Source organism: Phycodurus eques, chromosome 13 (genome assembly GCF_024500275.1).
Source record: "Phycodurus eques isolate BA_2022a chromosome 13, UOR_Pequ_1.1, whole genome shotgun sequence".
Classification (NCBI taxonomy): domain Eukaryota; kingdom Metazoa; phylum Chordata; class Actinopteri; order Syngnathiformes; family Syngnathidae; genus Phycodurus; species Phycodurus eques.
This window is the reverse complement of record NC_084537.1, coordinates 7,234,161-7,255,269: the sequence shown is the minus strand read 5'-3', so window position 1 is coordinate 7,255,269 and position 21,109 is coordinate 7,234,161. Positions and strand designations below refer to the sequence as shown.

The 21,109-nt window shown below is 43.4% G+C and overlaps 1 protein-coding gene across 5 annotated transcripts in view; it reads left to right on the top strand.

The window, feature by feature from the left end:
- chd7 (chromodomain helicase DNA binding protein 7) overlaps window positions 1–21,109 on the top strand; it is a 95,482-nt gene that overhangs the window by 37,169 nt on the left and 37,204 nt on the right. For 4 of the 5 annotated variants that reach the window (XM_061694982.1, XM_061694984.1, XM_061694983.1 and 1 more), the window contains exons 4-7: window positions 6,975–7,435; window positions 18,737–18,881; window positions 19,312–19,443; window positions 19,611–19,676. In XM_061694982.1, coding sequence (XP_061550966.1) covers window positions 6,975–7,435; window positions 18,737–18,881; window positions 19,312–19,443; window positions 19,611–19,676 — 804 coding nt within the window. The remainder of the gene's footprint in view (window positions 1–6,974; window positions 7,436–18,736; window positions 18,882–19,311; window positions 19,444–19,610; window positions 19,677–21,109) is intronic. The other variant, XM_061694986.1, reaches the window with a different exon arrangement.

Sequence of the window (21,109 nt, the reverse complement as noted above, 5' to 3'; positions counted from 1 at the left end):
AGGCGTGTGTCGAGTAATGAAGGGGGCGTGTCCGCAAAGCGCGTATCGAGGCTTGCTTCATTTAGGGGAGTGATGACGTCTGAAGCCTCACCGCCTGGCTTGTACCACGTGACCGATTCGGGAAGCGCTTCAGAGTTTGCCCTGAGATTTGACAGCAACATAAACCTCTCATGCAGGCTCCATTCCAAAAGCATAGAGTTTGTACATAGCTTGGGCAGCAGAGATAGCGAGCACTTGCGTCACTCCTCGGAATCCTTGGAAACGGGCTGCTGCCTGCTAAACCGGTACCCTGGTCTAAGAGCCCAGCCGTTGGTGCACTCGACTCTCAACCTGGGGTATGGTGGTTGCCTGAGATCGAACCACAAGTAGCACTGCGCCGCATAAGTAACTGTTATTGATTTCTTAAAAACTGCATTTTCCACCATTTCTGTATTGAAAGGGAAGTTGTTGTTTTTTTCTTCCAAGAAAGTAAGGCACATAAAACCTCACTGAGAGAAAAAAATCCTGTACCCCAGTTTATGTAATTTTGCTCTTGAATGAATCACTTAAAACAAAAATGATGATTAACTGTTATTTCTAAATAAGCACTTTCAAAATCCTCTGCCCTCTTACGCTCATACCATTTTCCCATAGTGACAGAAAAACATTATACAACCTGCCATACCAGTGATGAGGAACATTTTAAGCACACAGAATACGTTAAAAAGTAATATATTTTAAAATTTATGTTGGAAAATTACTTCGTCAAATATTGTTTTGTAATAGTCATTCACAAGAGCCAAAAAGACGCAAAAATGCAATGCAGCACATACTGTATGTGGTAAAGCTGCAGCTGCCTGTGATTATGCACATGGCCAACAGGTGGTTTCGTGTGCAATGAAGCACCAAGAAATGAACTATTACTCGAACCAATGGCCGAAGTGTTACAACGCTGGACGAAGCTTCATCTCGCCATCACCAGCGAATACCTTTGGCAATATAGTCGATATGTCCTGTGTATATGTACTGTATATAAACACGCACATTTGTGCTCCCAGCCGCAAAAGCTCTTTTTTTTAGTTTTTTTTTTTTTTGTATTTAGAGCACGTCAAATTAGTGACATTTTCATTACTAAGTCTTCAGTTGTTTAAGTTATGGCTTTCATATTTATTCATATATTACAAACTCTCCTTAAGAGTAAAAAGCTGAGCGATACTGTCCTTCCCTCATCGACCCCTCTTCTTCCTCCTCACAATCTTGCCCACTTTGCCTCTGTGAAAGTTGAAACCTAAGACCCATCTTTGTGTCAAAATTCTACCAGTTGTGTGGCAGATTTAGATTCATTTGTTTTAAAGAAGCTTTCTATTAAATGAATCCCAATGGTAAGATTGTCACAACCTATTTTGAAGTGGTTTTCTTGAACACGCAACATGGTAGCGCTGTTGAACAAATGCCTCTGTTCCCGTCTCTAATTTTGTTTTCCGTTAGTTATCTCTCTCGCCCCCATTTTGTCTAGATGGCTCTATTTACGTGTGTCAGCATGTGTTTGTGTGCAGTGTTTAGTGTGATGTGTGACCTTGCAGAGCTCTGGTGTGACACGTCTGTGCATTAGCATTCGCCTGATGGAGGTGGACTTGGGAGTGATAGCACTCCCCCCCCCCCCCCCCACCCCCACCCCCCATCCATATGAAGCACACCCTTGTTGTGCTTGTGTATGTGTCTCAAGCTACTCCTGTGGCATTTTACCATTTTTTTAATTTAATGCTCACACACTCAACATATTTAGCCTGACAAATTTTCACTTCATTTTTTATATGTATATATAATATAGATATGTATATCTATATTATATGTCTATCTGTATGTGTGTCTATATATATATATATATATATATATATATATATATATATATATATATTTCCCAAGCCGGGATTTAAAACGTTCATCCAAATAATTCCATACCGGATCGGTCGTGGCCCGGGTTAACAACGTCCGCCCTCCGGCACCGTTAACCTGCAGGGCGCCGGAGGACATTCAGCTACTGTGGGTCGAAGATGGAGAGGTGCAAAGTGGGTTGTTCTGCAGAAAGAGAAGAGGAAAGCACAGAGCCTAGAATTGAACATGGGGACTTTGAATGTTGGGACTGTGACAGGAAAAGCTCGGGAGTTGGTTGACATCATGTTTAGGAGAAAGGTTGATTATGTTGTGTCCAGAAGATCAGGTGGAAAGGCAGTAAGGCTAGAAGTTTAGGGGCAGGGTTTAAATTATTTTACAATGGTATAGATGGGAAGAAAAATGGAGGGGGGGGTTATTTTAAAAGAAGAGTTGGCTTAGAATGTCTTGGAGGTGAAAAGAGTATCAGATCGTGTGATGAGGCTGAAACTTGAAATTGAGGGTTTTATGTATGATGCGATTAGCGGCTATGCCCCACAGGTCGGATGTGACCTAGAGGTGAAAGAGAAATTCTGGAAGGAGGTAGACGGCAGAGCAGAAAACTATGTGGTGGACGCTGAGAACGGAAGAGTGTTGTGCGGCTTTTCGGGAAGAGGAGGCATCTTGGAGAGGTGGCTGTGGAGCTTTTGACCAGCTTGTTCAACAGAGTTCTAGCGGGTGAGAAGATGTCTGAGGAATGGAGGAAAAGTGTGCTGGTGCCCATTTTTAAGAACAAGGGTGATGTGCAGAGCTGTGGGAACTATAAAGGACTACAGTTGATGAGCTACACGATGACATTATGGGAAAGATTAGTGGAGGCTAGACTCAGGGCAGAAGTGAGTTTTTTGTGAGCAACAGTATGGTTTCATGCCTGGAAAGAGTACCACAGATGCATTATTTGCCTTGTGGATCTTGATGGAAAAGTACAGAGGTCAGAAGGAGCTACATTGTGTCTTTGTGGGTCTAGAAAAAATGTATGACAGAGTACCCAGAGAGGAACTCTGGTACTGCATGCAGAAGTCTTGAGTGACAGATAAGTATGTTAGAATAATACAGGACATGTACGAGGGCAGCAGAACAGCGGTGAGGTGTGCTGTAGGTGTGACAGAGTAGTTTAAGGTGGAGGTGCGACTGCATCAGGGATCAGCCCTGAGCCCCTCCCTGTTTGCAGTGGTGATGGATAGGTTGACAGATGAGGTTAGACTGGAATCTCCGTGGACCATGATGTTTGCAGATGACATTGTGATCTCCAGGGAGCAGGTGGAGGAACAGTTGGAAAGATGGAGGCCTGCACTGGAAAGCAGAGGAATGAAGATTAGCCGAAGTAAGACAGAATATATGTGCATGAATGAGAGGGGTGGTGGGGGGAGAGTGAGGCCTCAGGGAGAAGAGATGGAAAGGGTGGAGGACTTGAAATACTTGGGGTCAACCGTCCAGAACAATGGTGAGTGTGGTAAGGAAGTGAAGAAACAAGTCCAAGCAGGTTGGAACGGGTGGAGGAAGTTCTGTTATGTGACAGAAGTCTGCTAGGATGAAGGGCAAAGTTTATGAAACAGTGGTGAGGCTAGCCATGATGTACAGATTAGAGACAGTGGCACTGAAGAGACAACAGGAAGCAAAGCTGGAGGTGGCGGAAATGAAGATGTTGAGGTTTGCTCTAGGAGTGACCAAGTTGGATAAAATTAGAAATGAGCTCATCAGAGGGACAGCCAAGGTTTGATGTTTTGGAGACAAAGTTACTGAGAGCAGACTTCGATGGTTCGGACACTTCCAGAGGAAAGAGAGTCAGTATATTAGTAGAAGGATGATGAGGATGGAGCTGCTAGGAAAGAGAGCGAGAGGAAGACCAAAGAGAAGGTTGATGGATGTCGTGAGGGAAGACATGAGGGCAGTTGGTGTTAGAGACGAGGAATTTTCGTGTATGTATATGTGGGTACCGGAATGTTTAAAATACGTAAAGAGTATTCATACTTTACGTATTTGAGACAAAGATTACAACAGTACACTTATTTACTTAAATCTTGAATTATAAAACCTTATACAGTAATTAACATTGATCAACATGGTGGGTAGTTGTCTTTGTTTTTTCTTTTGCTTCAAAATTCCCCTGTATGTGGACATAACCCCGTCTCTTACGCGGAGTTACCACACGTTTCGCTTCCTTATTGAAGCAGTTTTGCGGATGTTTGCTTCCTCATTCTTGATGTACCGCACTGTAGATTCATTCACGCCATAATGGCGTGCCACAGACTCATAACTTCTGCCCTCTTTGATCATATCTAAAAGTTTCACTTTTTCGCTGATGGTCATAATCTTCTTCTTCCTCTTGGGCGCCCCGGAGGAAGCTTTCGCAGGGGCACAGCGCTTGGGCGGCTTTGTACGTGCTTAATTAATCAAAAAAAGTTAGCGCGGACACAACATTAAGATACAGTATGCGAGACAGTCAGCAGCGTGGGTGAGACTGGTGAAACACAACAAGGGAAGCTGCTGGGTGAGGCTGCGATGATGCGCAGCCAATCAGCTCATTGGATAAATCCACTCGTGCGCTCATTGGTCGATGTCTCGCCGGGAACCAATCACGCGCCTTGTCTGAGTGCCCGTGGCATGGACGGTACAGGCATGTCCAAAGCCTCTGAGTCAACTCATGTCTTTGTTGGGCATGCAGGTAAACCTTCTCTCTCGTGCATCAACATGAAACAACGCGTCTTTCCGTAATATGGCTGTATTTTTTTCATTTAATTTTTTTGCTGAATAATTTATTTATTTATTTTATGAATATTTTGGAAAAACCCGCAAAGCACTGAAGCCGCAAAACGTGAAGCGCAAAGTGGCGAGGGAACACTGTATATATAAAACACACACTGAGGCATAATCTCTCCAGCTGGAATGACATGCATACTCGCAAATACACACAGTCTTCCTCACACTGACTTTTTGAAGTATGGAGATAATTTATTTGTGTCATGATGCCTGATTTCCCATCTGCTACTGGGACTCTGAGCAGCTGGAGGTAGAAAGGAGGAGGGAGCATTGGAAGAGAGAGTGGAAGAGAGGCAGCTGGAGTAGCTCTCAACAACTGGTAGCCAGTTTCCTTTTGCAGAAAGCATACATTGGAGCAATGAGGGGGAGATGGTGTAGGGAGAAGGAAAGAGGATTGAAATTGCAGGTGTGCAAAAAGGAAAAATGAGGTGTCAACCAGTTTGTTTACTAACGGTTAGAATGTTGGTGTGGTGCTGAAAAAAAAAGGGGGGGTGGGGGGGGATTATAGCACCCGGGAGTAAGTAGTACCCATGTGACTCCATGTGACTGGATAGACAGATCATCAGTTCTGTACTGGCTATTTCAAAAACCACACCACAGGAAAAAAAAAAGTGCGAGTGCCAGTCAGGTATAATGTAACCAGTTTTTGTGATCTAATACCAGAGATGTGCCAACACAAACCTGTTCATACTACAACATTTAGGAGAACATTAAATGCAAGAATTAATATTCTGGTTCCTCAGTGTTGAATGACCACTTGTTTTTCTGGCTTGCTGTGAGTGTCAACATACTCAAGTTGTCAAATCTTGTACTGATAGGATATTTGGGGGATGAGTTCAAATACACTGCACAAAAAGTAAGGAAATTTGTCTTCAATAGATTGTTGTAAAAATGCTTCTTGGCAATAAAACTTATACCGTTGGAAAGCCTGTTTATTACCCTTTTAAATGGTGCCACATTTGTAAGAATTTTTTTTAAGATAAGAAAGAGAGCCAAGTATGTCTGTTTCAACTCTAAAAAATTTGCTGAATCTTTTCTGCCAATGCTAAATAGTTTTATTTTGCCGTTGACATTGACTCATGTTAGATGGACTTGGATGATTGAAGTTTGAAGAGACAATTTATTAATTTAATAATCAGGAGCCTCAGTAGTTTGTGAAAGAACCATGCGCAGCCACAACTGCCTGGTCACCAGCCTGGTCACACACTGCTGTGGGATGGCATCACCATGCTTCACTTAGCATTTGTCAGCCAACGTAGTTGTGTGGGTCCCTCTGGCACAGACAGCACGTCCAAGCTGATCCCACAAGTGTTCAATCGGGGTGAGCTCAGGACTGCTGGCAACCTATTCCATTCTCTTTACACCCAAATTCTGGAGTTGTCGCTGATGATCCCCGCTCTGTGTGGGAAAGCATTATCTTGGAGGATAGAGTTCGGTCCAAGACTGTGGATTTTCCTGACATCCCTGTTATATGGAACTTGACCTTCAGTTTGGAGATGATACTAGGACTTATTCCAAACCTTGCGGAACACCGTGCTCACAGTGGGGTGAGTAGCATGGTCAATAACAAGAGTAGAGAAATAAAGTAATTAAGATCTGTTAGTCTGGAAAGGGTTACAAAAGCCATTTCTAAAGCTTCAATAATAAGAGTCAGTGGCAGAAGCAAACTACGGTGTTTGGTATTGTAAGAGAAGATTTGGCAAATTTTTCATGTCTGCAACCCACATACTTGGGTCTGGTGCTCATCCCTGAAATGCATGAAGCATTGTTACAACAAAGAATTAATCAACCAAACAAATTTCATTACTTTTTGTGCTACCGGTATGTTAATTTGAACTTGTCCCCAAATATCCCATCAATATGATGACTTGACAACTAGATGATGTTGACCCTCAAAGAAGCCATAGAACAAGTGGTCAAGTGGTCAAGGAACAAGAGCATAAATTCTTGGATTTAAATGTTCTCATAAATGTCATGCTATGAAATATATCAAGTCTTTCCAATGGTATATACCTCATTGCCAAGAAGCATTGTTCCAACAAAAGATAATGCACCAAAATTGTTTGGTTTTTTGTTTTAATGTTTAGATATTTGGTTGATGGCGTTCTAGTGTCCTGTTTCATCAAGTTTGATTTGCTTTTTCTGGTGAAGTTACATGCATTTTATCATAGCATGTTGGTTCTGATGCCCTTTGTGTCTGTTTTGTTTTTGTTTTTATTTTAAGATATAAAGTAATCATTTTATGTTCACTCATGAGTCTTGCTTAATATTAATTGCCATTTTTTTCCCCCTTGGCCCTTCAGCATTCCCCGTTGGACCCATCAGCCGATGCCTCAATGATGGTTCCTGATGGACTGACTGGCAGCACTGGTGATGCTAGTCAGCCTATCTGCACAGAGCAGCCCAGTGACCAGGAGACTAAGCCAAAAAAGAAGAAGAAAAAGAAAACAAAAGTAGAAGATGGAAGACAGGAAGGAAAGAAGTGCATGACAAAAGGAGGAGAGGAACATTTCACGTCAGAATTTCCTTTAACAGGGTTTGAGCAGGGTACTGGCACAGGAATTGGAGATGGAAGTTTCCCACCTGTTGAGGAGAAGAAAAAACGGAAAAAGAAACCAAAGGATAAGGCAGAGGGCATTGAGGCCAAGGAGCCTAAGACCCCCAAGATGCCGAAAACACCCAAGACCCCCAAGACTCCCAAAGAACCCAAGGAGAAGAAAGTCAAGAACTCTACACCCAAGGCCAAGATGCCCAAGAAGTCCAGGTAGGAACAGCATCACTGGCATTTGAATATTCACAAATGTGTAAGCACAAAGACAGGAAAAGTCGGTCCCATATGTCAATGGGACCATCCTAGGAAGTTCATTTTAGAACAACAGATGCATTTGATTCATAATCTATATTACAGTTTGACACTCAGACTCTGAAACAAGTCCTCAACTAATCCTATTTTGTCCTGATAGATGATCCACAAGGTTAAAACCATTATCAGATTTGCTTTTTCTTGTTGTGGTTCATTGTATAACGATTTCTACAACAGCCAATAGGCAAAATATTTTAGTTTTATTAAACGTATTTTGCCAGCAGTGGTATGCATAAGTGGTGTGCATGTGTTGTGTGTTTGAAATATGGAACAGATCAAAGAAAGATTGGCACATTTGTGTACCTAAAATTTGGCAGATTAGATACTGGTGTTTCCTTGGAATGTGGTGGCAGGTTGTAATGAGCCACACAATGATATTGGTGTCATTTTACTTTGCATTTTTTTTTTCTTTCCCCCTGTTCGGTTGTTAGGTCAAGCAGAATGGAAGATCTGTATCCCTTTTATGCCGAAACACTTTTACTGTGTCACGGTGGAGTTTTTAAGCTTCCGCTGTGGTTTCTTTCTTATAATTGAAGTTTATTGAGAAAAAGAGTCGAATCGAACAAAGTTTCTTGAGGGGAGAGAGAAACAAAGACAAGGCACTAATTGTAAACAGGATGAGAAAAGTAAGTCATTACATTATCTCTAACAATGAAACATTAAATATGAGTTTTGCGTCGGGGTGTAGTGCTACACCCTGTGAGGGAAGGACACCACAAACTAGAACAGGACAAGGACAGGAGAAGAAGCATGCAGGACAAGGGTCGTGAACACGGCTCTACAACTGAAGTGGGGTGGGATTGACTATGTAAATTTTATAAAAGTCTATAGGACGAGAGTATGAGTGAGGGGATACACAAGCAATTCGCATATTCATGAGTTATTTGTCGCAATAAGTGAGTGGCCCCACACCCAGTGAAAGAGTCCCAGGGGTGTGTGCCTGCGGACACGTGCAAATGAATTGATACCGTTTTACATGCACAAAGACTGACAGAAGTGTCCTGTAATTTCTCTGCCTGCACTGCGGAGGCTGAGGACCCCACCCAATCAATTGAGGGGTGGGATCAGACCCAGGGGTTCATCCGAGAGCCGCCCGGTGGACTGGACGTGTCCCACACTGAGGGACCCAGGGCGGTCGGTTGGCCCCACCGAGGCGCCCTGACAACCGGCCACATGCCAGCCCCCAAGCCTACCCCCACCGCCTCACTCCCACGAGAGCCAGACTTCCCCCCCCCCCCCCCCCAACCTGCAGGGCCTGCGATGCAGCCAGTCCCTGCCCAACCCGAGAGCGTGAGAGTGTCCCTTGTTTGTTGGAAAGTAGGGCGGCTAGGGGCACCTGATGATAAGGGGGAAAACCCAGGGAGCAGCCGCGGGTCATGAGAGGAAACCCCCAACGCCAAGAAGTCATCCAGCCCGGGGGCACTCAGGAGCACTGCCATGCAGCTAAGTGAGAACCCACCTACATATATTTTACTATGACTGCCAGGTCCCCGACTGGTAGTCATTGGCCCTACCCCGTGTGTCACTGCCTCCCCCGAGTGGTGTGGTGCATTAAAATCTGGAGAGGGTGGGGGCATGGCTGCCAAGAAACATGGGCAAATCACCATCACACCACCAAAACTCCCCGGTAGGTCACCCCAGTGGTCCCCCCCATCCACAAGCTCGGGAAGGAGTGAAGAAAGTCCCGCCCCCACAGACGCCGGAACCGCAAATGCGGACAAGAGAAGATCCCCACTCCATGCATGTGTCCTCTCACCATGCAAACCGATCTAAAATGTGTTGGAAAAGAAAAATAAATAGAATAATACTAAAACAACAACAACCTCGACAACAAAGAATACAAAATACAAAAATACAAAAGTTGACTTTCACACTTACGAAGATAGTCCTGTTGTTGTCAAATGGCACCCTACCCAGGCAAAGGAATCAAGAGTCTAAATTTAGCATGTTGAGGAAAGGTGACCAGTTATCTACGTATATATGTAATTGATTTTTTTTCGTTCTGCTGATATTTTCTCTAACGCAATATATTCTATGATAAGATTTTGCCACCGATTGATGTTAATAGCTTGTTTGTTTTTCCAGTTTAATAGAATTATTTTCTTAGCGGTAGCTAATGCGACAAGTAATGATTGTGAGTATTTATTAGGGAGGTCGATTATGCTTAAGTCGGCAAGTATGCACAATCTTGGGGAAAGTGCAATCCTGAAATTCAAAATGTAAGAGTTTTTGTGTAACCGAAGACCAAAAGCATTGAATTGGTGTGCATTCCTAATAGGTGTCTGGGGTATTTTTGGTGCATTGCGTGCATATATTAGATGGAGAGAAGCCCATTTTAGGCATAGTTTCCTGAGTAAAGTGTGTTCTATGGAGCGCTTTATATTGTATAAACTGTGGATTTGTTTTTTGTCATTCTAAACGTATTGTTACAAATCTGTATCCAGTAGCTACGGTCAGCGGACATGGAAAGGTCTTCTTCCCATTTGGTGATTGGTAAGTGCATTGATTTAGTACATGAAATTAATTTATAAACTTTTGAGAGATTTCTTTTACTTTGCGGGAGAAGCTTCACTATTTGCTTGACAAACTCCGGCAGTTCGAGGGTGCTCTGGAATGTTGGCATTCCTTTTTTTTTTTTTTTTTTTTTTTCTTCTTTTTTTTTTAATTGCTGCTTTTAATTCATTGTATTGAAGAAAGTTTCCGCCTGTTATTTGGAATTCTTGGAACAGTTCATCACGTGTCCTAAAAACATTGTTAAATAGTTGTTGTAGGTGGTCAATTCCATGTTGTTCCCATGTACTAAAATGAAGGGGTATATTATTAATTTCGAAATCTGGATTATGCCCGATTGGGGAGAGCATATTGGGAGCTAATTGAGATCCTGTAGCGCAGGGGTGTCAAACTCATTTTTGTCGCGGGCCACATTGCAGTTATGGTTCCACTCGGAGGGCCGTTCTGGCTGCAAACCCATATGATTGCCTCATATTATTACATATACACAAATTAATGGATAATTACTTTTGAAATCAGAAGGCAGTAAAAACTTTGTTCAACTACAGTTATGAATCCATTTTATTTTAAAAGGTAACAAAAAAATGCTTGCAATATCTCAACATTTTTAAAAGTGAAGCCGATTTGCAATTTTGGTATTTTAGCAAGAAACACAAAGTCAATGCACACTCTCGCGGGCCACATAAAGTGACGCGGCTGGCCGGATGTGGCCCCCGGGCCACCAGTTTGACATATGTGCTGTAGAGTCTAAACTTTGCCACCGAGCCGTGAAGGTGGATGCGATTATTGGGTTCTTGAAGCATTTGCTTGAACACGGTGTTCGTTATGGACAATCCGTGATGAGCACAGAAGTCCAATAACGGAACACTGTTCGGGTTCTGATCGGTGGGGCCGTTCCTCCCAATCACTCCCTTCCAGTTCTCACTGTCATTGCCCACGTGAGCATTGAAGTCCCCCAGCAGAACGATGGCGTCCCCAGCGTACGCGCTCTCCAGCACCCCCTCCAAGGACTCCAAAAAGAGTGGGTACTCTGGACTGCTGTTTGGTGCAAAGGCACAAACAACAGCCAGGACCCGTCCCCCCCCACCCGAAGGCGGAGGGAGGCTACCCTCTCGTCCACCGGGGTGAACCCCAACGTACAGGCGCCGAGCCGGGGGGGGGGGGGTTAAGTATAGCCACACCTGCGGTGACCCGCGTCCGGGCAAGAGAAAACTGAGTCTATAGTTTGTCATCATCATAAGGGGTCTTTGAGCCATGATTTGTCTGGTCCCTCACCTAGGACCTGTTTGTCTGGCTGCAAATTAATTTGTGTATATGTAATAATATGAGGCAATCATATGGGTTTGCAGCGAACTTTGCTCCTAGGATCATTGAGACACAAAGACCCCTCCACCCCGATAAGGTGACGGCTTCCAGGAGGGTATATTCAAAATCTTTGATGGTAAATAGTAGGCTAAATTAAGCTGTCAGATTTCAGAACGGATTTCAAAAGTAGGCACTGTCACTTGACGTGACAACCAAACTGGGATTCGTGCTCGTGCATTGACGATGAAGCCGGCTTGCTAGCTGCGAGAACTAATGGGAATTGCAGGACACATTAACCATCGACACTTCCAATGTACGTACGTCACAGTAATATGCTTAGCCAGCAATGGCTGCACAGCGGATTGAAGCATTTTATGAAGCGGGAGGAAAACTAAACCACTAACACCATTCACACATGCCATCGTGAACGTGCTCACTTTAACTTTTATCAGGCAGGACTTTGGACACGGGTGATTTGAATTCGCAAGTGTGACTAACGTGGGCAATGTTCACATCGCCACATTCTGTTTCAGTTCGCCATTGGCAAGACGGCAAACATTGTGTTGCTTTGCCTTGGTTTTGGTGGATCATTTGTGAATATATTTGCGTGTTTATATGGGTAGATTGTTATCGGTACACATGTACAATATGTGAATTCTTCATGACTGAAGCATCCAAGGAGAGCATTGCAATGAGTTAAATCCCCCTCAGTCTTTTATGGAATGTTGTTTTGTTTGCTGATACAAGCTTGACTCATGTCACTGACACTTGCCCTTGTTGCCCAGTATCTTCTTCACGATGTGTGCAGTTGCTAACTTCTTGGGTCGGAGAACATGGAAAAAAGCGGAGATGGGAATATTTGTGTATTAAAGTCAGAGGTTGTTTCATTGTGAAGGTGGAAACTTGATCGGACAGAGGAATGTGTCAGGACTGCCCCCATTTTTCTCTTTCTCATTTCTCAGCCTTCTGTCTCAGCCCCTTTCCTCCTCTCTCTCGTTCCTTGCGGGCCCTTTTATCCTGAGGAAGAGGGAGGGCCCAAGCTGCAGGCAAGGGTCAGTGCTGGGGGCGGTTGGTTTGTGCGTTTGCATGCATTGGCCGCTGGCAAAGAAAGGGGAAGGGAGCGTTAGGGTGGGGTGGGTTGCAAGCAAGGCAATGAGGGGGCAGGTGTTTTTGTATGTGTATTGGGGGAGGGATTTTTTTTTTTTTTCTTTGTGGCAGAAAATGGCGTCTGATGATAATGAAGGCCATGCTGCTGACCACTCCACGGCTCAGTGTGGGCAGAGGAAATGTGGGGGTGGGGAAATGCTGTGAATGAATGTGTGTTGGTAAACTCGCTGTTATCTGTTTTCAGGCTTTCCTCCATCTTGAGTGGCGGACTGCAGCTCCCAGGTTAATTTAGCATAATAATGGCTGCCGGCCATTCACTGCTACTCTAAAATGGTGGCTCAACATCACCCAGCCATCATCCCTTTATTCTTCTTTTGTGCCACTGCCACCTTGAACTCTTCTTCTTTATCCTCGTTACTATCCTCCTGTTTTAGAAGTATTCTTTTGTGATCATCATGTACTGGAGTCATTGCAAGTTTAAAAAGTTGGACTTTACAGTTCTTCTATCAGTGTAAAATAAAGTGCTGTTTGGTTCTTCAGAGCGCCACACACTGGGAGTGCATGAGTGCACTCCCGCTGTTCTGACTGAGGAGAGAGCGTCGGACCGTCAGGCAGGACGAGATGTTTACAGGCAGAACTGACACATTCAATATGGCGGACGCACTGACGTATCCCTGCCAAGGACCAACACGCTCATTCGTAAATTCATAGAAAATGGAGCACGCTCTCCCTCTCTGCGCAAGGGGGATCATGGGAGATGTGGTTTGCTTCTTAGACTGGCGCACTCAGTAGCGGCAGAAAAAAACTGATCCCTTGCGTCATGGACAGGAAATCATAATCACGTAACCCTTTACATCTTTATCATTAAAAGTGCTGAAAACATCCCTAGTATTTTTCCTTAAAATTACATGAAATGAATGGCAATATCTCTATTTATTTCTGAAACACATTTTATACAGTAAACAATAAAATGAATAACAGATAATAATAAAAAAAAAGACAAATAAATTAAGACAAATATCCAGTAATCTAATCCAGTAATATCTAAATATCTAGTAGGGCAACCAGTTTTCAAAGGAATGCAAAAAGCTCAAAGAATCAAACTAAATACAATAAATGTTTCTAGTAACATTCAAGCATTCCTACCATTGAACTAGTAAAGGTGCTTATAAATGAGCTGTTTCAGATGTTGAGTTTTAGGAACACAACATTATCAGCTTGTTTTGACATTAAATGAAAACTTAGAATAACTGAACAAAAAAGCTTTGTTTTGTTTTATGTCTCACAAGTTGAGAGATGGGGAAGACAAGGTGGTCAACTCAGGCTTGAGACATGATCTCTTACATGCAACTACTGTATGCACTAAAGTACAGTGCAATGTAGTTTTATTATTCCCCCCCCCCCCCATTACTCTGGTTTTGATGTAATGTTAGTGCTTTGTCACAACCTTTTCGCTGTCTCTGTACTGTTCATATTAAATGGTAGAAAAGATATGACGTGTTTGAGTTGGTGGTTCCGACTTGTTGCAGCATGTTTTGCAGATTACCGTTTTCTGCTCAGTGTCTGCCTTCTTAAACCAAAACGGTGGAATTATGGCTCTCTTTTTGGCACCAACTGTTTGGGCTCCGTTTCCACTTTGTTCTCTGCTAAGATGTCTGCGTCTGGCATGTTGTTTACATCCATGCTTTTCTAGCAATACCATAAACAAGTATTTGCGGGTGATTTAAAAATTCTAGTAGTCGTAGTGTTGCTGCAGTAAATTTACCTTCATTGTTTTTACAATGTAGGGCGTCTGACACAAAATCTCACGAACTTGTACTCTCTTGGAGCGCATGCACACTGCACAGACTTCATTTATTCAACTTGCACGCGAACAGCGTAACATAAGTTGCCTCTTGAGCATGTCATCCCCACTCTCCAGGCATGACGAATCAACCTACACTTAATCCAACTGTTGCTTTTTGTGATTTGGGTTGACTGTAAATTGGTCAGTCATGCCTGGAGAGTGAGATGCAAGAATAACGCAAGAGAGCGGCAACGAGCTAACTTTACACAACCTTTTTAACCACCTTTGTGACCTCAAATCCGGGGATAGAAGAGCCCTCCTCAGAGCCCCCAGACTCTGCTTTGTCGTGGGAAGGCGTGTTGGTAGAATTGAGGTAGAGTTTTGGGCACACCGACTCTCATTGTTCCGGGTTGAGGTCAGTAGCGCCCAATTCCCACTATACAGATTGTTGATGGTGCACTGTTTCCCTCTTCTGAGACGAGTACTTTTTCCCTAGTGTTTAATGAATCTATATAATGTACGAGTACTGAAATAGTTACTTTTCTACTATATTCTAATTTATTGAGATGTTCGGTACCTGTATATCATAATATTGCACAGCACCAGATCAGTCACTGACATTTTACTGTGTTGGTATATTTGAACTCACAGCTTGAGTAAGTTATCTATTAGAGGTGTCTTTATCCAATATTTGATAACAGTCCGATATCAGAACAAAAACCAGTATCGGACTATATCGGAATGGGCCTAAAATGTCTGATATCAGCACTCCAATACAAGCAGTCCACTGCGCTCCATTTCTATCCAGCGCCCAGATCCAGGATGCAGAGCCCACATGATCACAACAACAGTGTGTCCGGCTGCGGCTGTATTAACTTGCGACCGTTATGGATATTTTGACCAAAGTTCTTTGCCTACGACACCCAAAATAGTCAATATCCACAGCAAAATACCATAAGATCACCAGGACTTGTTGGAATTGCGATCATCCAGTGACTTTGGGTTTGCAGCACTGGCATTCTTGGGAGCGTTTATAAGCTTCTGAGAGCCTAATCTGGAAAGACCCAATGGCCTACGGAGCAGCGGACCCGATTAGGCGGTGTGACCAGAGAGGGAAGCGGTGCTGTCGGGGTGGACTACCAGCTATGCTAAACATCAATGCCCCTGCAGAAAGCTGCTCCCATCCATCATCGCACATTATGCTGTACATGACTGCGGCTCTTAAAATCCATCTTTGTTTTGTAATTACTGCTGTATATAAACTAGATTTGTTAATTTTTTTAATTTATCCTCCATAGGCTGCACTGAGCCAAATGCCACAAAATTTCGTGTGTGTGTGTGTGTGTGTGTGTGTGTGTGTGTGTGTGTGTGTGTATATATATATATATGACTTGTTCTATTGTATGAATGGCAACATGTCTAGAGAGGTTTATTGTACCTCCTGCCATGTTATTGAAATGGCGTTTAATTGTTCTGCCTTTCACTATACATCAGTGGCATAGATAAATGAACAAAGGTATATTTGTAATTATGAATTATTTTAGGATAAATGTAAGTGAAATTTTGTAATATCTCGTGTCAACCGTTGATCTCCCATGGCACCCTAGTTGGGAGTTACTCGTTACACAAATTATGTTTGTAGATTGTTTTGTTGTAATAGATCAGGCTCAATACTCAATACTAATCTCATGACTATTATGCTGGAAGATTCAAGTGTGTGTGGTTATACTGTTGTTGCAAACTGAGAGAATCAGGTGGTTTACTTTGCCGAGTCAGCTCAATTCTCTGCTTTGACCTTCTCTCTCTCCGTCCTGTTCGCTTGCACCGCCTCTCTGTCTACTTGACTCAGGAAGTACAGTACATCTATAAATAACACAGCTCTTAGCTGCCACGCCCTTCCCTGTGTGGGTGCGTGCGTGCGTGCGTCAATGCATGCGTGTAGAGGGTGGTGAATTTGTTTGCAGTACACACACCCAGACACACATTCTGGCACCTTGCAATGTGTGTCTGTGTGTATGCATGCTTCCATGTGTGTGCGTCTGTGCATGCATGCAAATACCACACTTTTTACACTGAGGGTGTGTGTCGTCGCCTTTGTTCTTGTTTTCTTTCGCCTGGGATTGAATGTACAGTATATAGGTCAATAGTATGGCTTATCAAATCACCAGGTGCCCATTGACTCTAGACCCTTTCCAAAAAATTAGAATATCATGGAAAAGTATATTTACTACCATAATTTCATTCAAAAAATCAAACTTCCATAGATTATAGATTCAGGGCCCACAATTTCAAGTATTTGTATATTTTTACATAAATTGGGCTTCCAGCTCATAAAACCCACAAAATCAGGAATTCAAAACATTTGAATACTGTGAAAAAAAAATCACCATTTACTTCTGTTTTTGGAGAAAATTAGAGAAATTAGGGTCACGTTAAATCAACCAAAGTATGGTACTTTCAAAACGATATGTTAATCATCAATCCTTGGTTGGGAATCCCTTTGCTTTAATCACTGCCTCCATGCACCGTAGGATTGCCTGGGAGTTATGGAAGCCCAGATTTCCTTGATGCTTGGTGTCAGTTTTTCTTTGTTTTTGGTAGGCTTTAGACGATCAGGATTTTTGGGGCCGATCAGCGAGTTGAAAAAAAACGATCACAAGATAGAGGAATGTGTCCATTTAAATGACCTGTTCATTCACTGTATATCCTTGTGTACTTAATTGCTCAAAAAAATATATTTACTATAAATGTATCTTTGTTCATCTATTTATGCCAGTGAGGCATAGTGACAGACAGAACAAATGATAAATGGTCTTCTATTAGATGGCCGGAAGTACATACAGAAATTAAAGTATCCACTTTTTGTGACATTTTTGTTTGTTGGTGTGCTGTGAGATTTTTCAATTGTAAAATATGTTCTTTGGCTCCATAAAGGTTGGATATCACTGCTCTCGACAGATTGTGTATTCTAATCAGTCAGGTCAAGCCAACATTATATGAAATAATGGGTGTGAACTTAATGTAATTAAATTACTTCACCCACACCAAAACTTTAGAGCATGATTCGACAGAACAGCGGCATGTTTACGTCCAACCGTTCGTGGTACCACTAGCTTGCGAGGCTACATAACGTTTTGTTGCCTGCTTGCGAGCGTGTGAAGGTAAACTGTGCAGAGGCTGATTGACTGAGTGAGGAAGTTGGGGAAGCAAGACTGTGAAGGAGGTAGAGAAGCAGCCAAGTAGAGAAGTGCGTGTGTGTGCGCATGTGGTGTGTGGCCAGATGGCTCCAGCGTGTGGCGACCAGCCAGAGGAACAGGTGCAGGTCACATGACCAGCCGTTACCACGGAGATGGTTATTGCTCTTGGCGTGAGGATGAAAGGAGAAGGGCCCCAGGGACAGCAAGGGAGTGAGCAGGAGGGACTAGTGGAGAGAGGCACAGAGCAGGAGAAGGGGGAGTTGCACATCCATGCTGTGATGCAGAAGGGCAGGTTGGGAGATACAGAATGTTGGATGATGAAACTGTGCACACAGTTCTCTCGGCATCCAGTTCTGCTTTTGACCATAGATGTACCTCAGTGCTCGACATGAGGCAAAAATTATGCGATTCCATGTATGTTTTTTCATAGATGTCACTCAACATCAGTTAAAAGTTACTAAATTGTTTAGATTTAGCTTACCTCATTACTGGAAAGTGACTGTTTTCTTATGTTCCAATTGAAGGATGCTTTAGGGGGATGCCTTATTTCTTCAACCAAGCGGTACTATTTAGTTGAACTGTGACACCTCCTAGCAGAGAGCTGAAGATCCTGAGATTACATGACCAATTTATGTAACCATACCAATATGCTTGACAGTGGGAAAATGTCGACTTTGTTTTGCACCTCTTAATCATGTTGAGGAAAAGTAAAAAATGTGCACCTAAACTAATTAGCTTAGCTTTTGGCTTATTTTACAATAATCTTTTGTCAAGAACGATCCCTCTTCTGCTCCATCTAATTTTGAATGTGTGCAGTGCTGCGCGTGCATGTGCTAAAGTGCATGGTACACGTGTGTCCTCTGGACTTCCTGTATAGTGTGCGTACACAACACACACACGCCCAGCTCCTCTTTCTTTCCATGCCAGAGATTAGAGGAAGCATGGGAGCCTCTCAACCTCACCCCTCCCTTTTGCTCTTTCTGGGCCCTTGTGTGCTTCCTTTCTGCTTGCATCTCTCAATCTTACTCCCTCCACCCCCTTTGCAGTCTTTCATCATATTAACCCCCTATGTTCCAGAGCCTAAGGCACACTAATGATTTCTAAATGGGTAAATCAAACATAGCGACTGCCCTGGGACACACACACACACGCGCATAGGCATACATACATACATGCCTTGTGAGTTAAGGGCCATGGAGTGACAAAAGATCAACAGTAATTTGTCTTGTTTATCATTTTTCCCAAGAAATGTGTAATGTTTTTGTTTTTTTCCCATGACCCCCACTATCACTCTAGCAGTAAGAAAGCAGAGTCCGAAGATGGCGCCATTGCGGCCAAGAAGGATTCCAAGAGGAAGCGACAGTCATCAGTCAGTGAAGATGTGGAGGTGAAGTCCCCGCCTCACTCACCTATAGAAGAGGAGGATGAGGATGGTGTGCAGGTACAGAACTCCTTGAAAGCATTGAGAGTAGCGTTCATGCAGCACAAATCAAACATAAAAAACCTTGATAGTGAGTCCTTAGTGTGAATTTGACATGCGCCTCCCGCCCATAGATGGCTGGGATAGGCTCCAGCAGCCCGTGTCCCTAGTGAGGATAAGCGGTAAAGAAAATGGATGGATGGACATATTGGGCCTTATGTAACAGAATTATGAATAGTTAAAATCAAGTCTGTCTTGTTTGTCGTGTCTGGTAAATGAGAAGCTCTGAGTCTGTTCCTCTCTGATTTCAGACACATGTACCCCATGTTGTACAGTATATCCATGTTCACGTCACAATTGCTGACGACAGATCATGAAATTCAAGGGGTTAATATGGCTAACAAAATGTTACGAAGCAACGGCCTCACACCTCTCTTCTTCTGCACACCAGAAGCGCCGTTCCAGCCGTCAAGTGAAGAGGAAGCGGTATACAGAAGACCTGGAGTTCCGAATCTCAGAAGATGACGACAGTGGAGACGATTCACCTGCACCAAAGTCCCCATCGTCATCAAGCCAGCTGCAGGTACAGTCTGGGTGTAGCTGGGTCTCTAACAAGTTTGTGCGCAACTACAATAATCTAATATTGAAGGATAGCTAACATTGTAAGACTCATCTGCTCCTAGACCGTGTTGTACGTAACAAAACGTACCAGGCTTCATTAAGATACCAACTATTATTTTTGGGTTCTAGGATGTGGCTGAAGCTGATGGGCCAGTTGTGGAGAAGATCATGGGTGTGCGTACGAGCAAGAAACAGGTGAGCTAGACACATGATGCATCCATCCATTTTCCGTACCACTTGTCCTCACTAGGGTCGTGGGCGTGCCGGAGCCTATGCCCGCTAACTTCGGGCGAGAGGCGGGGTACACCCTGAACTGGTCGCCAGCCAATCGCAGGGCACATAACTAAACAGCCATTCACATTCACACCTACGGGGAATCTAGAGTCTTCAATTAACCTACCATGCATGCATGTTTTTGGGATGTGGGAGGAAACCCACACAGGCACGCGGAGAACATGCAAACTCCACACAGGCGAGGCCAGATTTGAATCTGGGTCCTCAGAACTGTAACCAGTCCGTACCGTACTGCCTGATGCACGCATTATACAGAAAATACTGGCTGAAGTATAGTATTCTGTATGTTATTAGCTGGTCTAAACAATGAAACACACACGCAGATCAGCCACCATTTTATCACTTGCTCAGCAGTGAGAGTTTTTTCATTTTTTTATTTATTTTCCTGTGTGCACATGCATGTGTATTCATCTGATTGACTCTGTGACTTAGGGCTCCACAATGAATCAAATTTTAATTGTGATCACAATTTTGGCTGCTACAAATTAGCCTGATCAGCTGCGATTTTTATTTTTTTACATTTAAAATGCGGGCACTGTTGCATTGAAGCACTTTCTCAACCTAGTCAGCCAAACCACCAGGGGGCGAACACATGATTAAGGCTTGATTAAGCTCCCTAAATTAACAAGGTCGCGGAGCCCAGCACACCCTGCAGTGGGAGCCTCATTCACTCTCGGACTTACAAGAGTGAGTCATGACTAGAGAAGCAAGTACAGCAAAAATTTGGAGACGAGGAACATCATGGTGAGGAGCTAGTGACTCAAAAACGTATCAACATCCGTTTTCAGGACATGTTTTGATTCAAGGCATGTGACGTTAAACAAGAAGTCATATGTAAAGAGTGCAGCAGAGTTGTCTGCCCCGCAAGGTAACACAACTAATCTGTTCAGCCATCTGACAAAACTGTAAAAAAACTGGACCTCGCGCAATTATTTCTCCAAAGTGGCATTGAATGCACGATATGAACAATGACTGTGGTCGGGCCAGCCTGCAGTCGCAAGGTATAAATCAACCCAGGAACGATTGTTCATACTAAGCATTGCCGACAACGCGCTGCGGGGCAAACTTCACAATAAAAGCCTAAAATGGTATTGATGTCCAATGTATTAATATGTGAGGTTTATATTTTGAAGTTGGCCCTCGCAGCACGTTGGCGGCATGTTACTGTAATGCGTAGTATGAACAATCGTTGTGGCGGCTGGCTTAGTCTTTTTGACTGGAGTACTGGTTCTTCACCTTGTTGGAGGTACAGAACCCCGCAGGTTTCATACGCGCGTTAAGGGAACCCTTCCTAATGAGAAAAATAAAGTATGGCTTAATGCAAGTTCAAAAGT